This window comes from Thunnus maccoyii, chromosome 18 (genome assembly GCF_910596095.1).
Source record: "Thunnus maccoyii chromosome 18, fThuMac1.1, whole genome shotgun sequence".
Taxonomy (NCBI): domain Eukaryota; kingdom Metazoa; phylum Chordata; class Actinopteri; order Scombriformes; family Scombridae; genus Thunnus; species Thunnus maccoyii.
This window is the reverse complement of record NC_056550.1, coordinates 16,587,583-16,609,000: the sequence shown is the minus strand read 5'-3', so window position 1 is coordinate 16,609,000 and position 21,418 is coordinate 16,587,583. Positions and strand designations below refer to the sequence as shown.

The window sequence follows — 21,418 nt, the reverse complement described above, 5'->3', positions numbered from 1 at the left end:
ATTGCTGTAAATGGAATAATGTCTATTGCGCAGAATTGTCAATTGGCCATATCTGAGTCCACACAGCAAACCCTAAGTGCCCTAATGAAAGCCATAAAGGCAAATTAGGCACAGCTATAATAGTTTATTTAAATCCATTATGCTTAGCATTGCCTCATAAGGGCTTGTGGGTTATTTTATGTGAAATGCAACACACTGTTAGAGGCTTAAAGCACCGGATGCAGGCACAGACAGCCTGGAGCAGCCCTGACAGTTCAGAATGGTAGCGCCAATACACAATGATCTGTTGTGTATTGTCTGCTGTTGAACCTTTGGTTGATTCTTTGATCACACAGAGCTCATATGGCTCTGGAAATTTGTCCAAAACTGTCCAAAAACAGTGTTAAATTAACTAGTGGATCTGGACTTGCACATTAATATTGATTTTTAAACTTCTAAAGTTATATTTTTTGGTACATAAACATTCCCACACATGCTCAACTCAATTAAATGGAAATAGTCAGCACTTGTACTACACATGGAACAAAGTGTTCCTCTCAGCCCAGTAGAAATGCATAATTACAGTGAAACCCACTCATATCCGCTATAAGCATTGGTAGTAAAGTATTACTGCTATATACACTCAGATCTTAAGGGTTGCTGCTCTGTAGCTGATCCTGCAATCTCTATCATCAGGTGGCAGTTGGTAAGTGAGAAAAGAAATTCCCTGTGGATATAAACACATTTTCACGTTACAGAGCCAAATTAAAGTGATGAAAATGTGCATCTGACATCATGAGGCAAACATCTTCATTTAGCAGGAACAGAGGCTGCAGAGATGTGATTTGCTCTGCATAGTGCTGTGGACAGTATGTCAGCCTGGCCTTGAACTGGACCTAAATGAACGCTTTACTTGAGTAGTTGTACATACATGCCACCAGGTGGAGATAGCATGCAACAACACTATTATTTCTTAGTTCACCAATCCAAGCCATACACCATATGGAGTGCAGGCTTGGATTTAATTCACCTGTGAAAAGTGCGTAGGTTGAGAACTGAGTAGAACATCCATGAGCAAATATTACAAGCAAAAACCTTCAGCTCCGTCAGTAGACAGTTTACAATGAAATGCTGATGAAAATCTGTCATATGTTTGTCTTCAAACAGACAGATAGGTAGAGAAGTCTTATATGTGATGAAAGAGTTTCCCCAATCGGATATTAAACCTACAGAGAGCCGGCTGATCTGTGTTGGTGGAACTCCTACGTAGCAGTCTAATGTTAGCATCACCTCTAGTGACTAACACCTGGCTGGGTGGGAGCAGAACAAGCACCTCTGCTAGTACAATTCAACCAAATATACTCACTGCAAAGGATATAGCTTAATGCTAAATATAGATTTAATTAATTAACACCTTACTGAAAGTGAGTTGCAGCATCTTTTGTCCAATTTTCATTTCAGATGTTTCATACCTTTAATATACTGTTCTCGTGTGCTTCTCTTTATCTTCATCTCTCTGTGATTGGTGTAGATTTAATAATGGAAAACAGAGGCCTGATGTTAAATTTGGATTCACCAATCAGTGCATGAATTAAGAGGTAGAGTTTTAGAGAATGATGTCAGTTTATTTTTAGACTGATTTTTTTAGAGGGTTAAGTATTAAAAACAACTGCAGCAGAACTTCAGATTTGCATCCGCTTTGAAGTGATAGATTTCAACTTTTCTTTTTAATCTTTTGATTTTCATGACTTTCTGTTTTTATTTTATCAGGAAAAAGATATGTCTGCTTAAGTCTACTGAGATTTGGCTGCTGCTGCTTTGACAGTCCTTCTTTGAGGGTGCTTTGAAAGTGAGAGGAGCTTAGTGCCGGAGTAAACCTTCCTCATCACGTGAGTAAAAAGTGACACTCTACAGCAAGAAAACAACATATTACTGGGAAGCAGAAACGACTATATTTCTCACATGTCAATCACTCAGCCATGGGGGAGGGGTCAAACTGAAAGGAAAGATGACACTTATAACCACAGCAACCACACGTACCTGCCGCTATAGTGCACCACGCCTCTGAACCGGCACACTGTTTCCTTTGTGTGTGCACAGTTCATTATGCAAAGAGAAACTGAGCTGCACTGACAGGTGCAGGTAGATGGCAAAGGTGCACGTACAAAAAACAAAAAAAACAAAAAGATAAAACAAAGACATTTTGATACCCTGCTGCTCAAAGCCTTTTGAAGTCTTGAAACAGAGCCGCACCCAGTGAATCCCAAGATAGCTGGTTTAGGGCACCAACACCTAGCAACATCACTGGTACAGAGTACAAAAACACAGTATGGTGATCCTGTCATAAATTTAAGAAGGTGACTTCACATAATGTCACTGCAAGGCTATAAAATATACAGATTATCCCCTGACACACTGCAAGTACCCACACGAATAAAACATTGACTTTTTTGTTACATAAGTCTACATTAATAATAAAATACATGGGAAAAAAACAGTCTTAAGGGTGAATGGATGACTTCCATCCTCTCTCTTTTTCTGACTTCATTTATGCTGAGCAGTCACAGTGCTCAAGGCCAGAGGAAATTTTATGACTTGCACTTATACATTCAGATCCACAAGCCAGCGATTTGACTAAGGAGGCGTCAGGAACAGTGAGAGTGTTATTTGAATGTGCTGGGAGCATCAGCATGTCCCTTTTCACAGTTTAGCAGATAATGACATAATCGTCGACTGATTCTTCAGCTGAATTGCAACTAGGAAACTACTGACAAGGGAAGACAACTGTAAACAACATATGATTATGTAGCTTGCATATGGAAGATCAAACATGACGTACGGGCTGTCCAGAGTGGCAAAACTCACAGACCATGTGTACTCTGATATGTCAAAAACAGTGGTTAACATTGCTAAAAAAGGAATAAATGTGCAAATTAATAACCTCAAAGGTGTATTTATACTTAGATAACACAAAAACTTAAAAAAAAGATTTTATATCTGACTCACAGAGAGAGATATGGAGTACCAGCCCTCCCTCCTTTTAACAGAGCATCAGTTGAAATCTTGCAATGAGGCCATTGCTGGTGGTTCTATTTTGAGATGCATTAAGCTCACAGAAAACTAAACTGCTAAATAATTGAGATAAAGCCTCTATCATAGCCTGGGCCGAGCCATCAGCTCATCATGGCCAGCCTGACATCATCAGGGGCATCACCCTATACATGGTGTCAGGACGCTGAATTTCCTATAAAAATGTGTCTTTGGCAATCAGGGCAGCTTTAAGAGAAGGCATTCTGTAAAACTGTGTCATCTAAAGAGGTTGTGCAACTCTGACAAGATGCCAGCATGGCACAAATATATCAGTATGTGTTGTGTTACCTCCCATATGAACAGGAAGTTTTCTGTTTCTCTGTGCATTCATTCTACTGTGTAGATACATGGATTTTTACTGTGTCCACCATGCTGTTGTAGCTGCAGTGTGATGTTTAATAATTCATCATACAGATCTTTTTATATCTCTTTAGCTGTGAATGCCACAGAAGCCACCTGTTCCTAAACTGGCTTATACAAACCAAACAGGGTATAACTTCATTTCCTGTGTGTGCATTTCAGTTACATAAACACATGGGGAAATATGAAGATGTGATTCTCTCTTCTTCAAGGAGTAAAACACGTCTACAGTATATCATGCTGTCATTTAAACAGTTCCTCCAGACAGTCAGACTGGCACAGTATGAATCTATGCTTGATATTTCTGTACACTTGGCACAGCAGAGCACGAACACTGTAGACAGCAGCAGTGCTTAAAAAAAAAAAAAGCATGCAGTCATGTCACTGTGAGAAGCTTGGATGAAAGCGTTCACTAAATGCTAAACAGTAAATGATGTAAGAGTGCAGTGAAGACAAACCGTAATTCTCCCCCTCCATCCTGGTGGTCCTGATGCTGCTGCAGGAGTCACTGTCCGGGGATGTCTCTCGCCAAGCGCCCGCAGCAATCCGGATACCTTCTTCTCTTCCTCTCTCTAGTCTCTGCTTCGCTTACCTTCCAGGCTTTAACTTGGTGGTAGGTTGTCTAAATGTACAAGCTCACTCAGAGGTGGTACTTTGAATCTGTTGCTGTTTTGTTTGTCGCCAGTTGCCGTTTAAAAATATGCGTGTTATCGGTGTAGGCTGCGTGCTGATGTGCATCCAGGGAAGCCGGTGCACATGCCGGCCCCTCCCATCCCAGATGTGATGTCACGTCTTTAACCAACAACTTTGCTGGATATTAGCATCATTTATGTAAAGTCACCTACTGCATAGAGAAGGCAAATTGTGAGTAAATTGTGTGTAAATTTAAACTCTAAAAAAAATATTTTATATCGATGTTTTAAGGTGGGAAAAAACTTCTCTACAAACCAACTTTTCAAAGGCTGTATAAGGCCAACAAAACTGAAAAATGCTTTCAGAAAACAATTAAAGATGCCGACTAGAAATGTTTCTAGATGTATATAATATACTCCACTTTGAATGTGTGTTTTTTCCATTAAAAAAAATTAAATTACATAATTAAAAAACCTTAAAATTACATCTTCTCCGTCTCCCTCATTAATTCAGAATCTATGAATATGCAGATATTTTTCATTTCAAAAGTTTAACTGCTGGACACAATGTGTCTGTTACTTCCCTGAAAAGTCCATTCTCAATGAATTTGCACTTGAGGCTGAATGTTTGTGTACTGGACCAGGATTGGCTCCAAACTTGTCGTGATGTCACAGATCCCGCTTGAAGATACACGCCTTTAAAGTCTGATTTTCGGTAAGTGCAGTGAAGCTTTCTCCCTTCAGCAGATGAAAGTGAAAACTCATCTAGTGTCAAACTCTGCACATGCATCATTCTGCACAGTGAAGCTCAAACATCCAACTGAATTAACAATAAGCAAAACTAAATTTTGACTGGAGGGGGGACTTTAAAGTCCACATTAAATTGCAATGTGGGAAAAACTGTTGCTACATTGCCCTTCTTAAGTCCACACTTTGCATGCCACACCTCTGATAACGCTTATGTCACATTGGGTGTTTCGCCAAAGCTAACAAAGAGGAAACACCTATTGTGACATCCTTGAATGAGGTGTGGCCAGAGGTGTAACATGCCAACTCATAGACCGCACTAATTTTCTGCCTTTCTGTTGATCACTTTCTTAAACTCAATACAGCTGATAATTCTCTTAAGAATTTTGATGCAGGCTTGCTTTGAAATATCACACTTACGATCAATTTTCTTCACTGCATTCTGCCATCATAATTGCGTGCTGTCTAACTTCAAAAAACGGAAAAAAGCCAGCAGAAGTACTGAAGAAGAAATAAATAAATAAATAAATAAACACCAACAACCATCTCACAAAAGTCACAACTTTATTGCACCTTTAAAGTTTACTATAGTGTGGTAAGAGCCACTTTCATTATGAAAGGTCTCTTCCCTGGTCAGAAAAGGTGGTGCAAACATGTGGACCGTCCATTCACACCAGTAAATGTTCCTCTGTCAGTTTTGAGAGTCACACCCTATGTCGATTTCACAGCCGACAATCACATCCTATGGAATTTAGACTGCAGCAGCCTCTCTTGTACTGTACACACTACAGTGACATAGGGAAGGTCTTGCATGAAAACAGACAACTCTCTTATACACAAATGAACAAACACATTTGCAAATAAATTCTCAAGTTAACATCCACCAACTGATCCGAGTATTAGTAGCACATTAAAGATCTGAGTCTTGTCTTCTTTAAATTATATATTTATAACATTAAATCCTATACTTTTTTATAGCCAAATTCAAGGCAACATCTCTAGAATGAAAAGAAATGCATGGGCAAATCTTTACAGCGTTGGAGGGAAACACGGGTAGCACAAGATGGACTGTACAGTCTTCTACACTGGCGAAGCATTTTGTTATCGTGACGTTGATTTCTCTACTCATCTGCGCCCGGATTGGGTGCGAGATGATCCCATGGTTTCCACACCTGAAATACTTGTATAAAACAGTTTCTACAGGATGCACAGGGTGCAAAATGGTGGTCCAGGGGGGAGGGACTGGTCGGATATGGAACAGGGGAGTGGAGTCTGATCAGAGATGGAGATAGGATACAGGATGTCTGGGTTCCTGAGTCTTAGCCCAGTTTCTAGGTGACCAGCATGACAGTCAGAAAATTGCATAGAGATATAAGATACAAGGGAAAAGAAATTATTAGCATGTGGCTGTCCCATTCTAACACAGTGCCTGAAGTAGAAAATTTAACCCTTTTATTTCAGTACATTGGTGAAGAACAAGTTTGTGGTGAGGTTTGTTACAGAGAATGAAAAGCTCAAATCTCCAGACAGAAGGCTTCTGAACGAAAGACTGATGAGATGAGCTACAGAGTAAATAGCTGCACAGTAGAAAACAACTGCTCTCGTCTGAGGTCCTCCAACAACCCCAACCTCTACTCCATCAGAAAAACAATAACGTCTAGGTAAACACACAGATATGATGTAGCTCGTCGATGTCAACGCTTCCACAAACAAACTGTTTCCAATCGGCACTCTTTTGTGGTCTAAAATGTATCAACATTAAATCTGAAATAAAGTGAATTTTGTTAGCAAAATATGGTACATACCCAAAACAGCAGAACTAAAAACAAAAGGAAGCTTGGTAAATTTCTGGACCAATTTGGACATGCATATTTAGAAAGTGGTAGCAATTTTAAACCTTTAATTTTACCAACAATGCAGCCAAACTTTGGTCCTCAAAAAAACAAGCCACATGGCACAGACACTGCAGCAAAATAAAACAACGGCAGATTAAAAAGGTATAAAGAAAATTATATAGAAATCTAAAATAAAGTACATTTTAATGAGTACATAATTCTGGATCTTTGCAATTTGGTATAGATTACTTTCAAGAGAAAAAAGGTCACTTTTTTTAACAGCCAAAGTGTTGCAGGTATACTTTCCATTTTTTTAAGCAACCGATTACAAATATGGTTAACTGTATTCAATTTCATAGATGCTCAGGATTTTTTGGGGCAATAACCAAGGCTCAAAGGATGCCACCAATGAATTCATGTGACACTGAGGTGTAAGCGGGTTCTGTTAAATACTGCATGCATAGAAAAGTTTGAGCCACTGGATTAAAAGGGGATATAAATCCCGCTGGCCAATGTTACTGAAGCCTAAAGACAACATTTCATGTTAGTTAGTTTAAAATTTAGATTCAAGGGGATATCCGATAGGCTGTTGATGCAGTCTGCTGTGCTGCTTTTGGCTCATATATTATTGAGGAATTTGGGTCTGAACTGAACACAGAACAGAGAGGTAAAAAAGAAAAGGGAAAAAAAAAAAAAAGTACAGAAGTTTGGTATACAGTATTGTTGTCTCGATTTCCAGCCAGCATGACCTCAACAGCAATCTGGACTCTCAGCGACGGACTCCAAAAACTCTCTTCCCTCCGGGTGTTACAGACCACTTGTTCCGTCTGTCCTGGATCTTCTGGAAGATGCTGCTCCCACTTCTCCACTTTTCTCTTTTATAGTTTTTCATTTTCTTCACCTGTTTATTAGTAAAAAACAGAGAATAATGAGGAAAAAGGGACAGTGTATGGCTTACAATTAGGCAACTAATTTGTGCTTTAATATCTAGAAAGCATTGTGATTTTGCAAAAAAAAAACCAAACAAAAAAAAACACATTATACATAAGATTGCTTCCCCCCCCCCCTCACCTTTCCCCTGTCAAAGTCTTCATCCCACTCATCGATCACAGTATCACACTTGGCATGGCGGACATCCTCAATGGCATCTCTACTAATAGCAGAGACCTCTCCATCCCAACTGAGGACTAGATAACACAGACAAAAACCTATAAAATGCATATAAAAACTGTAGCCCTGCCAAAAATCTTAAATATCAACATTGTTTGCTACAAACTATCAAATCAATATACTGTCATACAATGGCTCAAATGTACACATCACTCTTTGTCTCACCATTGGCTCCGTAAGCCTTATCTGTAGAGTTTCTAAGCAGCTCCTCTACTACACCACTTGTCTTTTTCCCGTCCCAGGCTACAGGAGCAGCTCGAATCGGGGTGTCTCCTGGTGCGCTTTCATCAGCCGCTGGCGCCTGTTTTCGCTTGTAGCCGTCCTTCACTTGGCTGTCCCACACTACCACTGTGGCTGGATTTAGAAAAAACAAGTCCATAGATAAAACAGATTAAATTTGGCGTTCTCAAAATGTAATGAGTCGTACTCTTGCAGCATAATGGTGTTATGACTGGTCACTCGAATGAAAGGCTGAGGCACTGTGGTGCAGAGATTTTCAGCAAAAGTCTCTAATCAATACACAGAAAAAACATTGTACATTCTGACTTGCTGAGGCAACAAGATCGCCCATTTCACACTGCGGATTGCAAAGCATGAATACACGTTTGCATGTACTGTGTGTGCATGCAAGTCCATGCTGGCATACCTGTGCTTTGTTTGCTTATTTTGGCGTTTTCTGCCGTGTTCTTTTTGGAAGGGGGCTCCGCTGCTGCTTCAGGCTCGTCGTTCTTCCCGTCTGAGCATCGCCTGCTCTCCTCCCACTGTCTCACCTCTTCTTTTAGCCTCTTCTTCTTCATCTTTAATTTCTTTTTCATCATTATCAAATCTCCCGTGTCGTTCTGAACAACTGCGGCCTTCAACTCAGAACTCCTGTTGGGACAAAGTAAATGTATACAGGTTAATATTGTGCTCATTGCCAACAGGTGTTTGTGTGTTTGCTCATAGATGAAAGGTACAAGCCCGTGCTTTGCTTGCACTTTACCTTTTTAAGAATGATTGGTAATGTCAGCACTTTAATACAGAGCTGACTAATAAATAACACACATTAACAATGAATGAAAGTAGGAAATGTACAGGTAGAGGAGTACTTATTTTTTTCATGAAGTCAGTATGCAGCACGCTGGCTGCATTGTGGAAGTTTCTAGAAGTGTCTATGAGTTGGACATAAGCACAGTACGATGAAAGAGCCAGCTGGTTGCTATGGAAACAAAGTTATGCGCCTGTGTTTTTCTAAATTATGAGCTCAAATTAACTCCAGGCAACACTTTGTGAACAGAAATGAAGAACATTGGATGTGTACTCTTACAGGGAAACAACAACAACACAAAAAAACAAAGAATATGCAACTAAATGAACCAAACTTCAACCCACCTTTCTGCTGCAGAGCGTGCTGAAGTTGTGTCCTGCAGAGCCTCATCCAGTTGCATCTTCTTTTTCTTTTTCTTCTTCTTCTTCTTCAACAAAACAGAGTCCCTTCTGTGTTCTTCCTGATTTGACTCACACTGCGATGAGGTTGTGGCAGCTAACTGAGGCTTTTCTTTTGACTGTTCAGCATCTGGATGGGATGTTAGACTCCACATCCCGCCCTGACACCAATCCTCCTCCTGGTTCGATGTGTCCAGATGAGATGGGACACACTCTCTCTCCTTCACCTTCTCTCCGTCCTCGTTCTCCCTCTTTCGCTTTTTCTTTTTCTTCTTCCTCTTCTTTTCGCTAGCTGATTCCACGTGATTGGACTGTGTCACCGTAGCTGGGGATGTGGCTGCCTCTGCGTCACCCTCCATCTCAGAATGGCGCCGCTTCTTTTTCTTCTTCTTCTTTTGGTTGACCTTTTGAGCTGGAGGGCTGTTGAGGTCTGGTTCTTGGACCACTGAGCTGAGGTTGTTGGAAGACTTGGGGCTCTTTGGGCCGGGACTGTGAAGCCCGTTGGTTTTAAGAGAAAGGCTGGCGTTTGGCTTTTGCAGTGTAGAGAGAATGGACTGTTTCTGAGGGCTCTGCTGTTTGAAAGATCCACTTAAGTGGGCAAAAGGCGATGACTGGACTTTAGGTGAATGGAATGGACCAGCTCTGTGGAAAGGAGAAGACAATACATCTGGACTGACTGGGTCACTTTAATGCTGTTATTCTGATGGACAATTGGGTTTCCAGCGTATTTGTGATACGATATGCAGTTCACTACTTCCTACCTGTGAGTGTGAGTAGATGAGGCAAAGGTGAGGGGGTTAAGTTGATTTTGATGCGTGGGGTCTCTGGACAGCTGGCGTGGCAAAGGGGGCAGAGCATCAATGCTGCTCGGACTCCGGCTGCGAGCCTGCAGTTATCGACATAAATAAAAACTTGGTGGTCTAAAGAAAATAGCCATGAATGTGACAAAAATAAGGAAGAGAATCAAATAAGGAAGGGGACGATTTAAAGGATGGCAGGAAAAGATGGAGGGAGGGAAAACAAAGAGGAAAGGGTATGGCAGAGAAGAATTAGAAATGGTTAGAAAAAAAGAACAAACTAAAGAAAAAGAAGACAAACTCTAAACAAGTGCTACTATGTGGTTGATTAGACAGGCACGCTGGAGAAATAACTCATTACATACAGCAGAAAACAAACTAGAAAGTCTCCTAAACAATTTATTGAAATAAATGGTCGAATTTGGGATAGCAGTGTGGAGTGGGGCAACAGGAAACCAAGGTATCATGAGCTTGCACTAAGACAGGAAGTGGTGCTGAAAGTTGAGGATGGGAATAAAGTTCACCTTCTTGGCTGACAGGGCCAGTTTCTTGGCAGGTGGAGGTGACATGGTGCTGGTGGCTTCAGATGTGATGTTGTTGAGGGTTGGGGGTTTCATTTTCGCCATCTTCTGCTCCTCTGTGCTCTGAGAGCGCTCTACACTCTTGGCTGGAGACGCCAGGCCATTGGAGCCTTTCCGAGGGGTGGAGGGAGTCTCTCCTACTGGAGCACTTTTAGGACCCATGGAGTCCTGGCCGATACAAAGGCAATCATAGGCTGTGGTTACGCTTCTGTGTAGCCACTCTTGGCCAGAAATGGATCCTTGAATTTCATAAAAAACATCTATAGCATCGTATAAACTGGTAGCACATTTTACATACTTTAGGTTTGTACTGACGACTATAATCTAAATTTGATTTGTGAGATTTGTGTTTGCTTTTTCACGGCAAACATTACCTTTGAGTCAGTGGTGTCGGCAGAGGAAGAGTCAGACAAAGACTTGAATGAGGTAGACGCTGCCATGCCTCTGCCCTCGCCACCTTGCTTTTTATCTCCCTCCGTCCTGCTGACCCCGTTATTAGATGGGGTAGGAGTGCTGCTGCGTGACTGCGCTTGGCTCTGGGGGGAGGGCTTCTTCAGCTTCTTGAAAGGCTCCTCGATAACCGTAGGTCCACCTGGCAGCTTAGGTGGTCCATTGGAGGACGATGTCCAATTGGACAATCTGGGCTGCGGCTGAGAGCTCACTCCGTTCCTGGAAACGGGCAGGCCCAGACCACCATCCATGGACTGGATCTTACGCAGTTGTGCAGGCTCAAGTTTCTGTCGAGAGGCGTTTGACTTGTATTAAAAATACATTTTATCAAAATGTTCCAAGACGTAAAACTAAGCATGTCTGTTAATATTTTAGAAGATGTTTGAAGTTGGTATATCTCGCACCTTTGTGACCTGCGGGGAGGAGAGAGGTCCGTTCAGGTTGGCCCTCTTGATCTGTTCAGACGACACACTGTTCTTCCCAGAATGCAACATCCCCTGCTTGGTGGTCTGCCCATCCGCATTCTTCTTGGTTTCAGGGATCCTTTTAATATACAAACAAAGACTCTTCAGATGCTTTATTTAATTATATATCCAGGAGGAACAGACAACACTGTTTTTGATCTCTTGCAGCACTGCACAGTGTCTTACCTCAGGTAGAAAAGCACATAAGCCTGCTGGTTCAAGACCACTTTGATATTACTAGAGTGCACCATTGAATCATTCATTTGGTACCATTGACCGTTGCTCGCCTACGAGAAAACAAAGAAGAGATAAAGTTTAAAAATAAAGCAAGAGGTCCACAACAGCTTATACGGTAATTACCTGTGAAATGTATTTAACATTATTATTTACAGCTACAATATAAGAAAATAAAATACCAAGGTAGCCATCTTTTTAATACTGGCTGTAGTAGGCAATGAGCAGGACTGTTGCGTCAATGTAACACAGTGCTTTAACTTTTCTAGGTATTTAATTAAAATATATATTATTTTACTGATATTGTGATATAAATTTACAAATAGTGTGATAGAAGATTTTATCCATATTGCATACCCTAAAACCTACAATTATCTTTAGAGATTGACTTAAAAAAATAAAAATAAAATAAATAATAATAATAATAAATATATATATAAAATTTAGGCACAAAATTATGCAACTGATGTCATACATAATATTAGAAAAAACATTTGTTACAAAAAAATAAACATGTAATCTAAATAAGGGTAACTAATAACGGAAGTAAATGTTACTCAGCCATTTCATTTTTGTAGCCATTTTCTGTAATATAATATCTTAAATTTGATTTGTTAATGTCTGTTTCTGTGTGAAAGGACTCCCTCGAAAACAAGATAACTCATCTCAGGGTGTTAGTCCTTAGATTTTGAAATAAATAAAATTAAATAAAGGACGAGTATCAGCTTACCTTGACATAGCAGTAGTAGTGGCCAGCGTGACAACTGTAGCCAGAGTGCACCAGAACAGCATAGAGGCCGTACATAACAGGATCACCTGAGCTCTGAGACATATAGGGGCGGATGTTCAGAAATTCTGGGTATCCAACATCCTGAAGACAGAAAAAGATGAGCAGAAATATCAGACACACTGACAAGTAAGACAGCTCTTTCAAACAGCCTATGGTGTGAGAATTCTTTGTTAACCTTTGTTATTTTTCCTCCGCTGAAGTTGGCGAACCTCTTCAGTGAAAGGGTCAGTACATTAGATGTTCGATGGACTGTGAAGCGCTTGGTTGCTGGCACTTTCTTTTTGCACCTGGAGAGGGGAAAAAAAAAAAAAGAGATCTCCAATGTGAATAAACATAATAATAAAAATAAGTTTTACACCCTGAAGGTTTTAGCTGAAACATTTTATGTCAGGTTAATGATTTATGTTACATTTTCAGACTAGAGTGGTACTCACTTGGCACACATGTAAGCATTCTCTCCACTTAATACGTCTGGTTTCACAAACAGTTCCAGGGCTCGCACAATGTTTGCTGCTTGCTGAAAGACAAGAACAGAGAAATATTGGTAATGGAGACAAAAAAAAAAAAAAAATACATGCATATAAAATATTTTCATGGTAATATAAGATATATCAAGGTCTTGTGAAACGTACTCGTATCTCCACAGCGATGTCCAGATAAGGATCATACGTGTCCGACACACTTTTACAAATAGAGCATTTCACTGCAAGAAAAAAAACACAACCGATTTGACTCTCTTTAAGGTATTTCTAATGAAAGTCATGTAAGTGGGATATTTCACACAAGCAGTCATTACACTTCCTGAAAATGTATAACTATCAGGAACTTCAAAATATCACCTCTGACTCTCAGATCAAACATTAAAAAGGAAATACTTCTACATTTATAATTTTTCTCAAAACGTAGGCCTACATTTCACATCTGTGATTCAAGAAATTTAAGGATAAATGAAATTTCACTTTGAAGTACATCAAGCCATTTTCGCAATTTATAGCGAAATGTGGAAATTCATAAAAGTGCACAGCTCCAGGAGCAATCTTTCTATATTTTTGTGGATGAGCAAAGTCAATACCTCTTGACCTGAGGTAACCTCCAAAGATCTGGTGAACCAGCGTTGTGGCCTGGGTCTGCCTGTCAAGCCTACGGAGAGGAAGAAAAGAAACCAGACGGTCATCCAAACAACATTCATATCCATTTGTTAATCAATCACTTACTAATAAAGCCTTACTTAGGGTAGCCATTGAGACAGGCTTTCTGCATGGCATCGATGGTGTATCGCAAAAACTCATGGGCGTCCTCTTGGCTCCCGAAGCGAAAATGTCTTGCAATTTCTGTGGAGGACAAAAGAGCGCGTTAGCTTTCTGCTGGGTTTCTGCAAGACGACACAGTAGTGGCTCAGTAATTCATAACCTCACAACCTCCTGTCATAATTAAAAAAGGATGTTTGTGATTTAAGACAAGAACACACATAAGTATATTGAAGTGTGCGTTCTTTTAAAATTACAGTAATAAGACGGGTTATTTTCATTGTTTATGATAAAATAGTTTTTAAAATATAAACACCTGCAGGTTAAAATGTGGTTTTGACTATTAATGATGCTAATTCGTGGCAATCGGGCAGTTTTGTAAACTAAAATCAGTTTGTTTAATGTGTTTAAAAGGTTGAAGAGTACTCTATTATGGGTACTTACAGCTGCCCTCTAATGTTAGCACCACATGCATCCCAGACACGCAAGTCAACAATGACCTAATGAAAAGCTTACCATCACTTAGTGACTTCAGCAGACTGATGTCTCATCTAAGTCTCATATTAGAACTAAATGTTGCTCTAAACCCTTTGACTACACTGTTATTTCCTAATGGAAAAAGGGGAGAGTAAAAGCTGGTAGAATCATAATGTGGTCATCACCACATTCCCAGCATAGCATCCCTGCACATTTACAACAATGAGTCACCCCTCAGTGGAAAAAAGGAATAAGACACCAAGCACTAATGACCTGTTCAGGGCACTTCACAGAGAGGAAGGAGACAACATCTTGAAGATATGAAATCTGTGGGCATAAAATTGGAGGGGTTGTGGTTTTATTTTGTTTGCGAGTCCCCGGCTGTGAGATCCCGGGGCTGATTTCAGGATCAGTTGCAGTAAGCCCTTTCGATTTTTATGTGATGACATTCTGCTGTATTTGTATTTTTTGGAGGAGGGAGGGGGGGCTGCGCAAAAAGCACAGATGTTGAATTTTTATTGTATGCATTTATATTTTTCTAGCTGTGGTGGCAACTTTCTAGCTGCAAGGGAGGCCACCGGCTAAATGGATGTAAAGGAAACCATAAAACACCTTCAGTACATCTCAGAGTCCTGGTTGAAAAGAAGGGAGAAAAGGTGGACTGTACATTTTTGTGCTAAAGCTGCTCCTCTCAGCCCGCAGTCACAAGGAGACAGAGAGGGCATCGGGAAAGGAGGGAGGGAGGGGGAGATGAAGGGGGGGAGCGAGAGACAGAAAAAAGAGGCGCAGGAGGTGGAGACATGATTGCAGCAGCACATAAGGAAGTAGCAAGCAGGTAGGGAGGGGAACAGGGTGCAGGGAGGGTTCCTGTGAGACTATAGCACAGCACCTCTTCATGTCAAAGTGCAACTCACACCTCATCTCTTCCCTCTACGTGGTGTTCAATCACAGCCTGCAGTCTCGCCGCTCCACTTACATACTGCAGTTACTGGCTATTGTCACATGGGACATTGTGGCCAGTGTTGCGTCATCGTGCTTCTGGCAGTATTCAACCAGAAACCAGGTGTCTGTGATTCCTGACACAACCTACATTGAAACAAGCGGGTGCAAACTGCTGACACAATCACACAGTTTTGAGGGGAAGCTGGTGGTCTTACTTTTCAGGTCTCTGATGAAGGAGACAGGCTTGATGGCATTGCCTGTGTTGGCAAAGGCTTGGATGATATGGTTCTGCATTATACAGATCATACAAAAGCCTGACTGGTGACCTGAAACACAGAAGACAACAACATGGGAATCAACTCATTACCTGATGAAAAGTCAATCATGCTGAAGGTCACTAGTCAGATTCAGAAAAAACATAACTGTCCATCACTGAGTGATGGTGACTTGTATTTAACACAACCCATGTACAGAGTAAACATATATTAAATTAGATAAAACCCTAATGGTATTAGCAGAAATACTTAACAAAAAGGTGCAGTGATGTATTGATGTTTACAATGAATAACAAAAAACAGAATGAAAAAAAAAGAATATTGCACAAAAATAACAATTTGGAATTAATTATTAACTACTTTGTGGGGGTCGAGGTGATTGATTTTTTTTTAAATCCAGGTATTTTTCAGGGAGAATTGGTAAAAACTGAAAGTGATGAGCTGTACACATATAGTTTGTCTCACACAAACCTCTTAACATGACAGCATTAATGTGAAGCATTCATTAAAGAGGTTTTGCTCTTTGCAGCACTTATCAACCAACTTCAACAGTCATTTTAACAGGTTTTACCATGACATCTCAACATGTCACATATCATAAAACAACAAGAGACTTAAATTAAAAGTTGACTGAGGCTATGTTTGCACATACAGTTTGGTCTGGACCAAAGCAGAACATGATCATTGCCTTTTTGTTCATTTGGCGTGCATACCGTTTTACAAATTAACCTACGGCACTGAATTTAAAAAATGAGTTTTTGTTTTTTGGCTTGCTAAAAAGGTCAAATCAGTAAATCATAGACTGTCGAGTGTTTTAGAGCTTGAATAAAACTTGTGTGAACAAACTGGCCAACTGAAGCAGCTGTTTTTGTTTTTCCTTCTTCAGCTGCTCTGGCTTGCGTTCGACAGTTGACTTTCGGCCACACATGTCCACACAGTGTAACAGTCACTTGAATGTTGAAGACAGCCAGTGTTAAAGAACATGGTTCAAGTACTCACAGGCACGGCTGTGCTCCTTTGAGAGTAAGTAGTTGGCAAGTGGCGGGGTGTAGGTGAGACACTGCACTGTGGAGTTGAGGAAGCAGGTGTTTCCTAGGTTGTGGAGGCCGGCTCCCACCCTGTACACCCGCTCCCATTTAAGGGTAAGTTTGTTCCCTGGAAAGAGCATCTTCTGTGGGGCAGGGATCCCATCGCTCTGGCCCCCAACCACATTCTCGGAGACTGAAGGAGGATTGCAGTCAAAGGTAATATACAGAGCCACAGCAGCTTAAGAGCTGGTATCAAAGGAAAGAAATCAAAACATAGAAAATGACAAACTCTGCTAAATATTCACTTCAATTTGAGAGCTTACCTTGCCTTTTTATTTGGGCAGGCTCTAAAGCCTTCTGTCCTGTAGCGCCCTCATTCCTGGGATTGAGGATCACATACTTGTTCTTCAGGCTGTCCAGTTGATAGGAGAAACCTTTGCTGGCAGGCTCAAACTCTATCTTCTGCAAAAGGACCTTCTTGGCAGAAGAGGCCAACAATTTGTTGAGGTCACCCTCATCGCCCGTCTCCTTTCGACCAGGTTTTAATGCCTCCTTGAGTTTATCCACTATTGGCATTGTTGAAACATCACTGAGGAGAAAGATGGAACGGGTGTCAGTGTCATAAATCATTCACACTGTCACTTCACTAGGCCAACATGGAGCTGTACAAAACAAATAAAGCTCATTAATCTAATTTCTCCAAAGGGGAAAAAAACCTCCTCACAGTTGCAGGGTCAGTATGTTGGCCTTGGGAACTTCACAGGACCAAAAGTAAACCTTCAGTTGATCAAATAAATGTTTAATTTATATCTCAGCTAATCACTTAATTGCCTTTTCATGCTCCTTTATGCTTTTGCTTCAGTGGGTCCCTCTCCAGTCCACATATCCTGACAATACTCTGCAGGCCTTATAGAGATATACTGTAAGGACTGTGCATCTGAGGAGCCAGCTGGGTCTTGGCAGCTATCCCCACAGTTATGCAAGATGTCAGATGTTGGTAACATAGGGTGGGGGAGAGTGAATGAGATGGAAGAGGACAAATATTTAGAGCACATAAGGTGTAAACAGCTGCTGTTATCAGTTGTTATCTTAATTCTGCCAAATGTTATGCTTCTTCAATTTAACTGTATGCCATCATTTTTTTAATCTAGGCTATCAGCCATAGTTCCAAAAAAAATTAATTGACAAATAAATGACATATGCTGCTTGAAACGTGAGTGAAAATTTGCATTGGCTGACTACTGTCCCTTTAAATACAGTGTAGCTGAGTGCACTAAAAAGGACCATTTCAGTGTAGATAACAGTGTATGCACATTTCCACAACAACCGTCTGTCTGCCAGAGTCAGCCAAGTGAATGAATTCTGACGTGTTATTTTCTACAAAAGGCAGCAGGCTGGCAAAATGCGTTCAATGATGACTGAGTAGTGAGTAAACCAATTCTTCAGTGTCCTATTGCCTCAATTTAGTGAGACTGTAACAGAGGTGCCCTGAACTAAACAAACCCTCCAAAAACATGAAAACATTACATCATGTAGATGTCAACATCAAAGGCATGGAGTACCACGAGAGTCGAGCACATCAGAGCGGGCAGTGACGTCATGAAGAGGGAAGGAGAGCTGAACATGTATTGTATGCACAAGGGCACGCTGACCTTCACTTGCTGCTGATACTGATACAACTAAGAATGACACAGCCCACAGGGACACAGCTGACTGCAGTGATTCAAGTGTTAGAGCTGGCAGCAGTGTTGATACACTCACCACAACATAGGAGTTGTTTCAGATTATTGTCATTGAAGAAGTAACGGGCATTTAAAAAAACAAAAATATAGGTAAGCTAAGACAATTCTATTTGTGCGAAGAACAAGTAAACTTTGCAATGCATGGATATTTAGTGAGGCTATGTGCATGGATACAGTATAGTCTTGTAGTGTGCGTGGTCAAAAAAAAAAAAAGCAAAAAAAAAAAGACTGAATAATCAATTAGTTGATAGACAGAAGATTTATCAACTATTTTGATAATCAAATAATTGTTTTAGTCATTTCTTTCAGCAAAAATGTCAAATATTTGCTGGTCTCAGCTTCTGATAAATGACGACTTCATGTTATTTGTCTTACATGATAGTAAACTTAATTATTTTTGTGCTTAGTCGAACAAATATAGACAAATAAAGATGTCACATTTGACTCCAGGAAATTATAAATATTATAACATGAATAATATGATAAATATTATATTTATATTATATTATAAATATAACATTTTTCAGTATTTTGACATTTTATAGACAAGTGATCAAGAAAATAATCAGTGTTACTAATAATAATGACTTGCAGCTGCTCTAAACTGTCACTCCAGCTTACATCAAGTCTGGATTTTTGTTATATTTTGATGAAAAGAAGGCTAACGGGCACCTGGTGTGAGATCTGAGAGTAGAATCAAACTTCAGAAATCACAAAAGATGTCACCTTCTGATGCAGATGGTTTAATCTTTTTTTCCATATTCTGTTGCAACTTAAAATATTTCTGTTGGCTCGACTGTGTCTTCTGTTATTCATTTTTGTCTGACAAACCTCTGGCTGGACTTAGCTACTGCCAATGTGCATGTATCAATATCACTGCCAATGAGGAAATCAAATCACTTTATGTACAGTGGGGTCCAAAAGTCTCAGACCACTTTCCGATTCTGGGAAAGTGGTCTGAGACTTTTTGGATTGTACAGTATATTTATTTAGACTCCCACTAAGCTGCTGTAACACCTGAATTTCTCCCATGGTTATCAATAAAGTGTTATCTTCTCTTATATTATCCATCTATATATCTATATATCTATATATATATATATATATCTATATCTATATATATATATATATATATATATATATATATGTATCTGGTATAAATGTTCTATTCATCATCCTAAATCCTACATCTGATGATACAATTACAGGCTAAACATTAGTTAAAATGTAGCTAGGTTTCCAACAAAGTATAAATAATATTGATAAGTTTAGAAGTGCATAAGCACATCGCATTAAAACCAATAATAGTAAAATGCATTTTGAATACCATCAGTTCGGCAAACATTTCTTGACAAAGTAGCTACACACATAGGGCAGAAAAATAATGACATTACTTGTATAATATTAATTTAAGTTTTTTTGTTGTTTTTTTTTTTTTTTTTTTTAAACTAATTTTCCAGCTTTCCAAATGTGAGGACGTAAACCATTGTAAATGATCTTTGGGCTGTTGGTTGGAAAAAGCAATCAATTTGAAGACATCACTCTGGGAAATTGTGATGGGCAGTTTTCACCAATTTCTGACATTTTACTGTCAAAACAATAAATGGAGAAAACAATGAGCAGATATGTCGATAGTGAAAGTTGTTTGTTGCAGCCCTAATATTGATGTTAATTTGTTTGTTGTGTCCATACCGTTAGAGATCATACAGGAAAGTGATGACTTTCACCAACAGTAAATGACAGGGTGGGGAGAAAATGTGATGGCTGTGATGACGGGACCAACCAAAGTGAACATGTCGAGTGTTTTCTGATAAACCCACTTGCCTGCATATAGAAGGTAGAGAGTCTCTGACATTACAATATATTTTGAAGATAGTTATGACAAATCATTTAATTAACGCATTAAGCTGCCAAGGCACTTACTATCTCAGTGACAACACTAACCAATAAACAAATACTATGAATATTTTAATAAGAATTACCGATAAGCACCTCAAATCACAATTATCCACTCATGATTTGTTTCAGTCAAGCGATGGACATTAGGGGGAGCACCTGAACGCAACACCGCTATTGCTGTCACTTTTGATATCCCACCATCGTTATAACTCGGTTAAACAACCAATTAGCCGCCTGGTGTCGCCGATTCTCATTATTATTGGTCGGTAATTATCATTATCAACCTCACGCAGCAGCCAGGTAGCCTTTGTACACCAGCTGGAGTCAACTCTTCGGGCCAGTCATTATAGCTTACATGCTAAATTGCTAACCTCAACACAGCTTAATGTCGACCTAAACGCTCTCAAGTTTAGAGACAAAACTTCGTCGTTACTTCGATTAATATCTAAACCTTTCGAGTTTTAATGGCTGCCGTCTTCCTGTTGCAACTTGTCTCGTTTTCTGTCTTTTTACGCTTGGCAGCAATAGCAGCAAATTAGCCAGTGAGCTAACTTAACGTGGCGAGAGCCTCCAGTCTCCCTTCAATGCTGCAATGTGGGTTAGCATCTCAGCGATCCAGGTGGCTAGTAATTCCCCTCCAGCCGCCACATCCTGTCTACTTATTCGCCGACATCGTGCTGGAAATGTACGGTTACTAAAACCACACGTATCCACAAGGGGTCTGTTAGCTCACCTTTCGTTCAATCGTCCAAAATCGTTGACAGTAGAGGGGTCCGCTTCCTCAGCTGTGGCTCTTGAGTCTGGTATTTTCGCCCATGCTGCATTATCAGAGGGCGGCGACAACAATGACTGGCAGGGATCAAGGGCCAATCGGAGAGCAGGTCATGCCGTAAGCACAAAGGTTCAACCAATCAGCGCTTAAACTGACGTAGCGCTGTCGAGAGAAGAGCACACGTGACTGCTAGACAGCGCTGTTTACCATTGATGCAACGGACACGATACATATTAACAAATTTTAATGAAACATCAAAGAGCGCCGAAACATCCTCTGTTGTTTTGCACATTTATGTGAGGCTTACGTCATGTGCTGAGGCAAATTAGGCTGCCATTTGCTTATATGAAAATCTCTAGCAATTCAATAGCTTCCCTCATGTCAATTTCTAATGCTGATGACCAAATATGAAGTTCTGGATAAAATGCCAGCTGATTTATTTCATATTAGGTCACGCCTCCCATGTATTCGGTTTCAAGTAG

The 21,418-nt window shown here is 40.1% G+C and overlaps 2 protein-coding genes across 2 annotated transcripts in view; both read right to left on the bottom strand.

Moving 5' to 3' along the window:
- cyth1a (cytohesin 1a) overlaps positions 1-4,156 on the bottom strand; it is a 39,710-nt gene extending 35,554 nt beyond the window's left edge. Inside the window, exon 1 of the mRNA XM_042392449.1 lies at positions 3,888-4,156. Coding sequence (XP_042248383.1) covers positions 3,888-3,906 — 19 coding nt within the window. The 5' untranslated portion in view covers positions 3,907-4,156. The remainder of the gene's footprint in view (positions 1-3,887) is intronic.
- A 1,199-nt stretch (positions 4,157-5,355) lies between these two features.
- On the bottom strand, positions 5,356-21,031 carry usp36 (ubiquitin specific peptidase 36). Its single transcript, XM_042392879.1, has 20 exons — positions 20,898-21,031; positions 16,847-17,112; positions 16,495-16,716; positions 15,436-15,546; positions 13,783-13,885; positions 13,627-13,694; positions 13,187-13,257; positions 12,989-13,071; positions 12,730-12,841; positions 12,495-12,635; positions 11,717-11,817; positions 11,471-11,609; positions 10,991-11,353; positions 10,560-10,784; positions 10,000-10,124; positions 9,185-9,880; positions 8,460-8,683; positions 7,979-8,167; positions 7,715-7,830; positions 5,356-7,544 (listed from the first exon to the last, which is right to left on the bottom strand). The coding sequence occupies exons 2-20, from the start codon at positions 17,097-17,099 to the stop codon at positions 7,413-7,415; spliced, it is 3,474 nt and encodes a 1,157-aa protein (XP_042248813.1). The 5' UTR covers positions 17,100-17,112; positions 20,898-21,031; the 3' UTR covers positions 5,356-7,412.
- Positions 21,032-21,418: the final 387 nt, after the last annotated feature.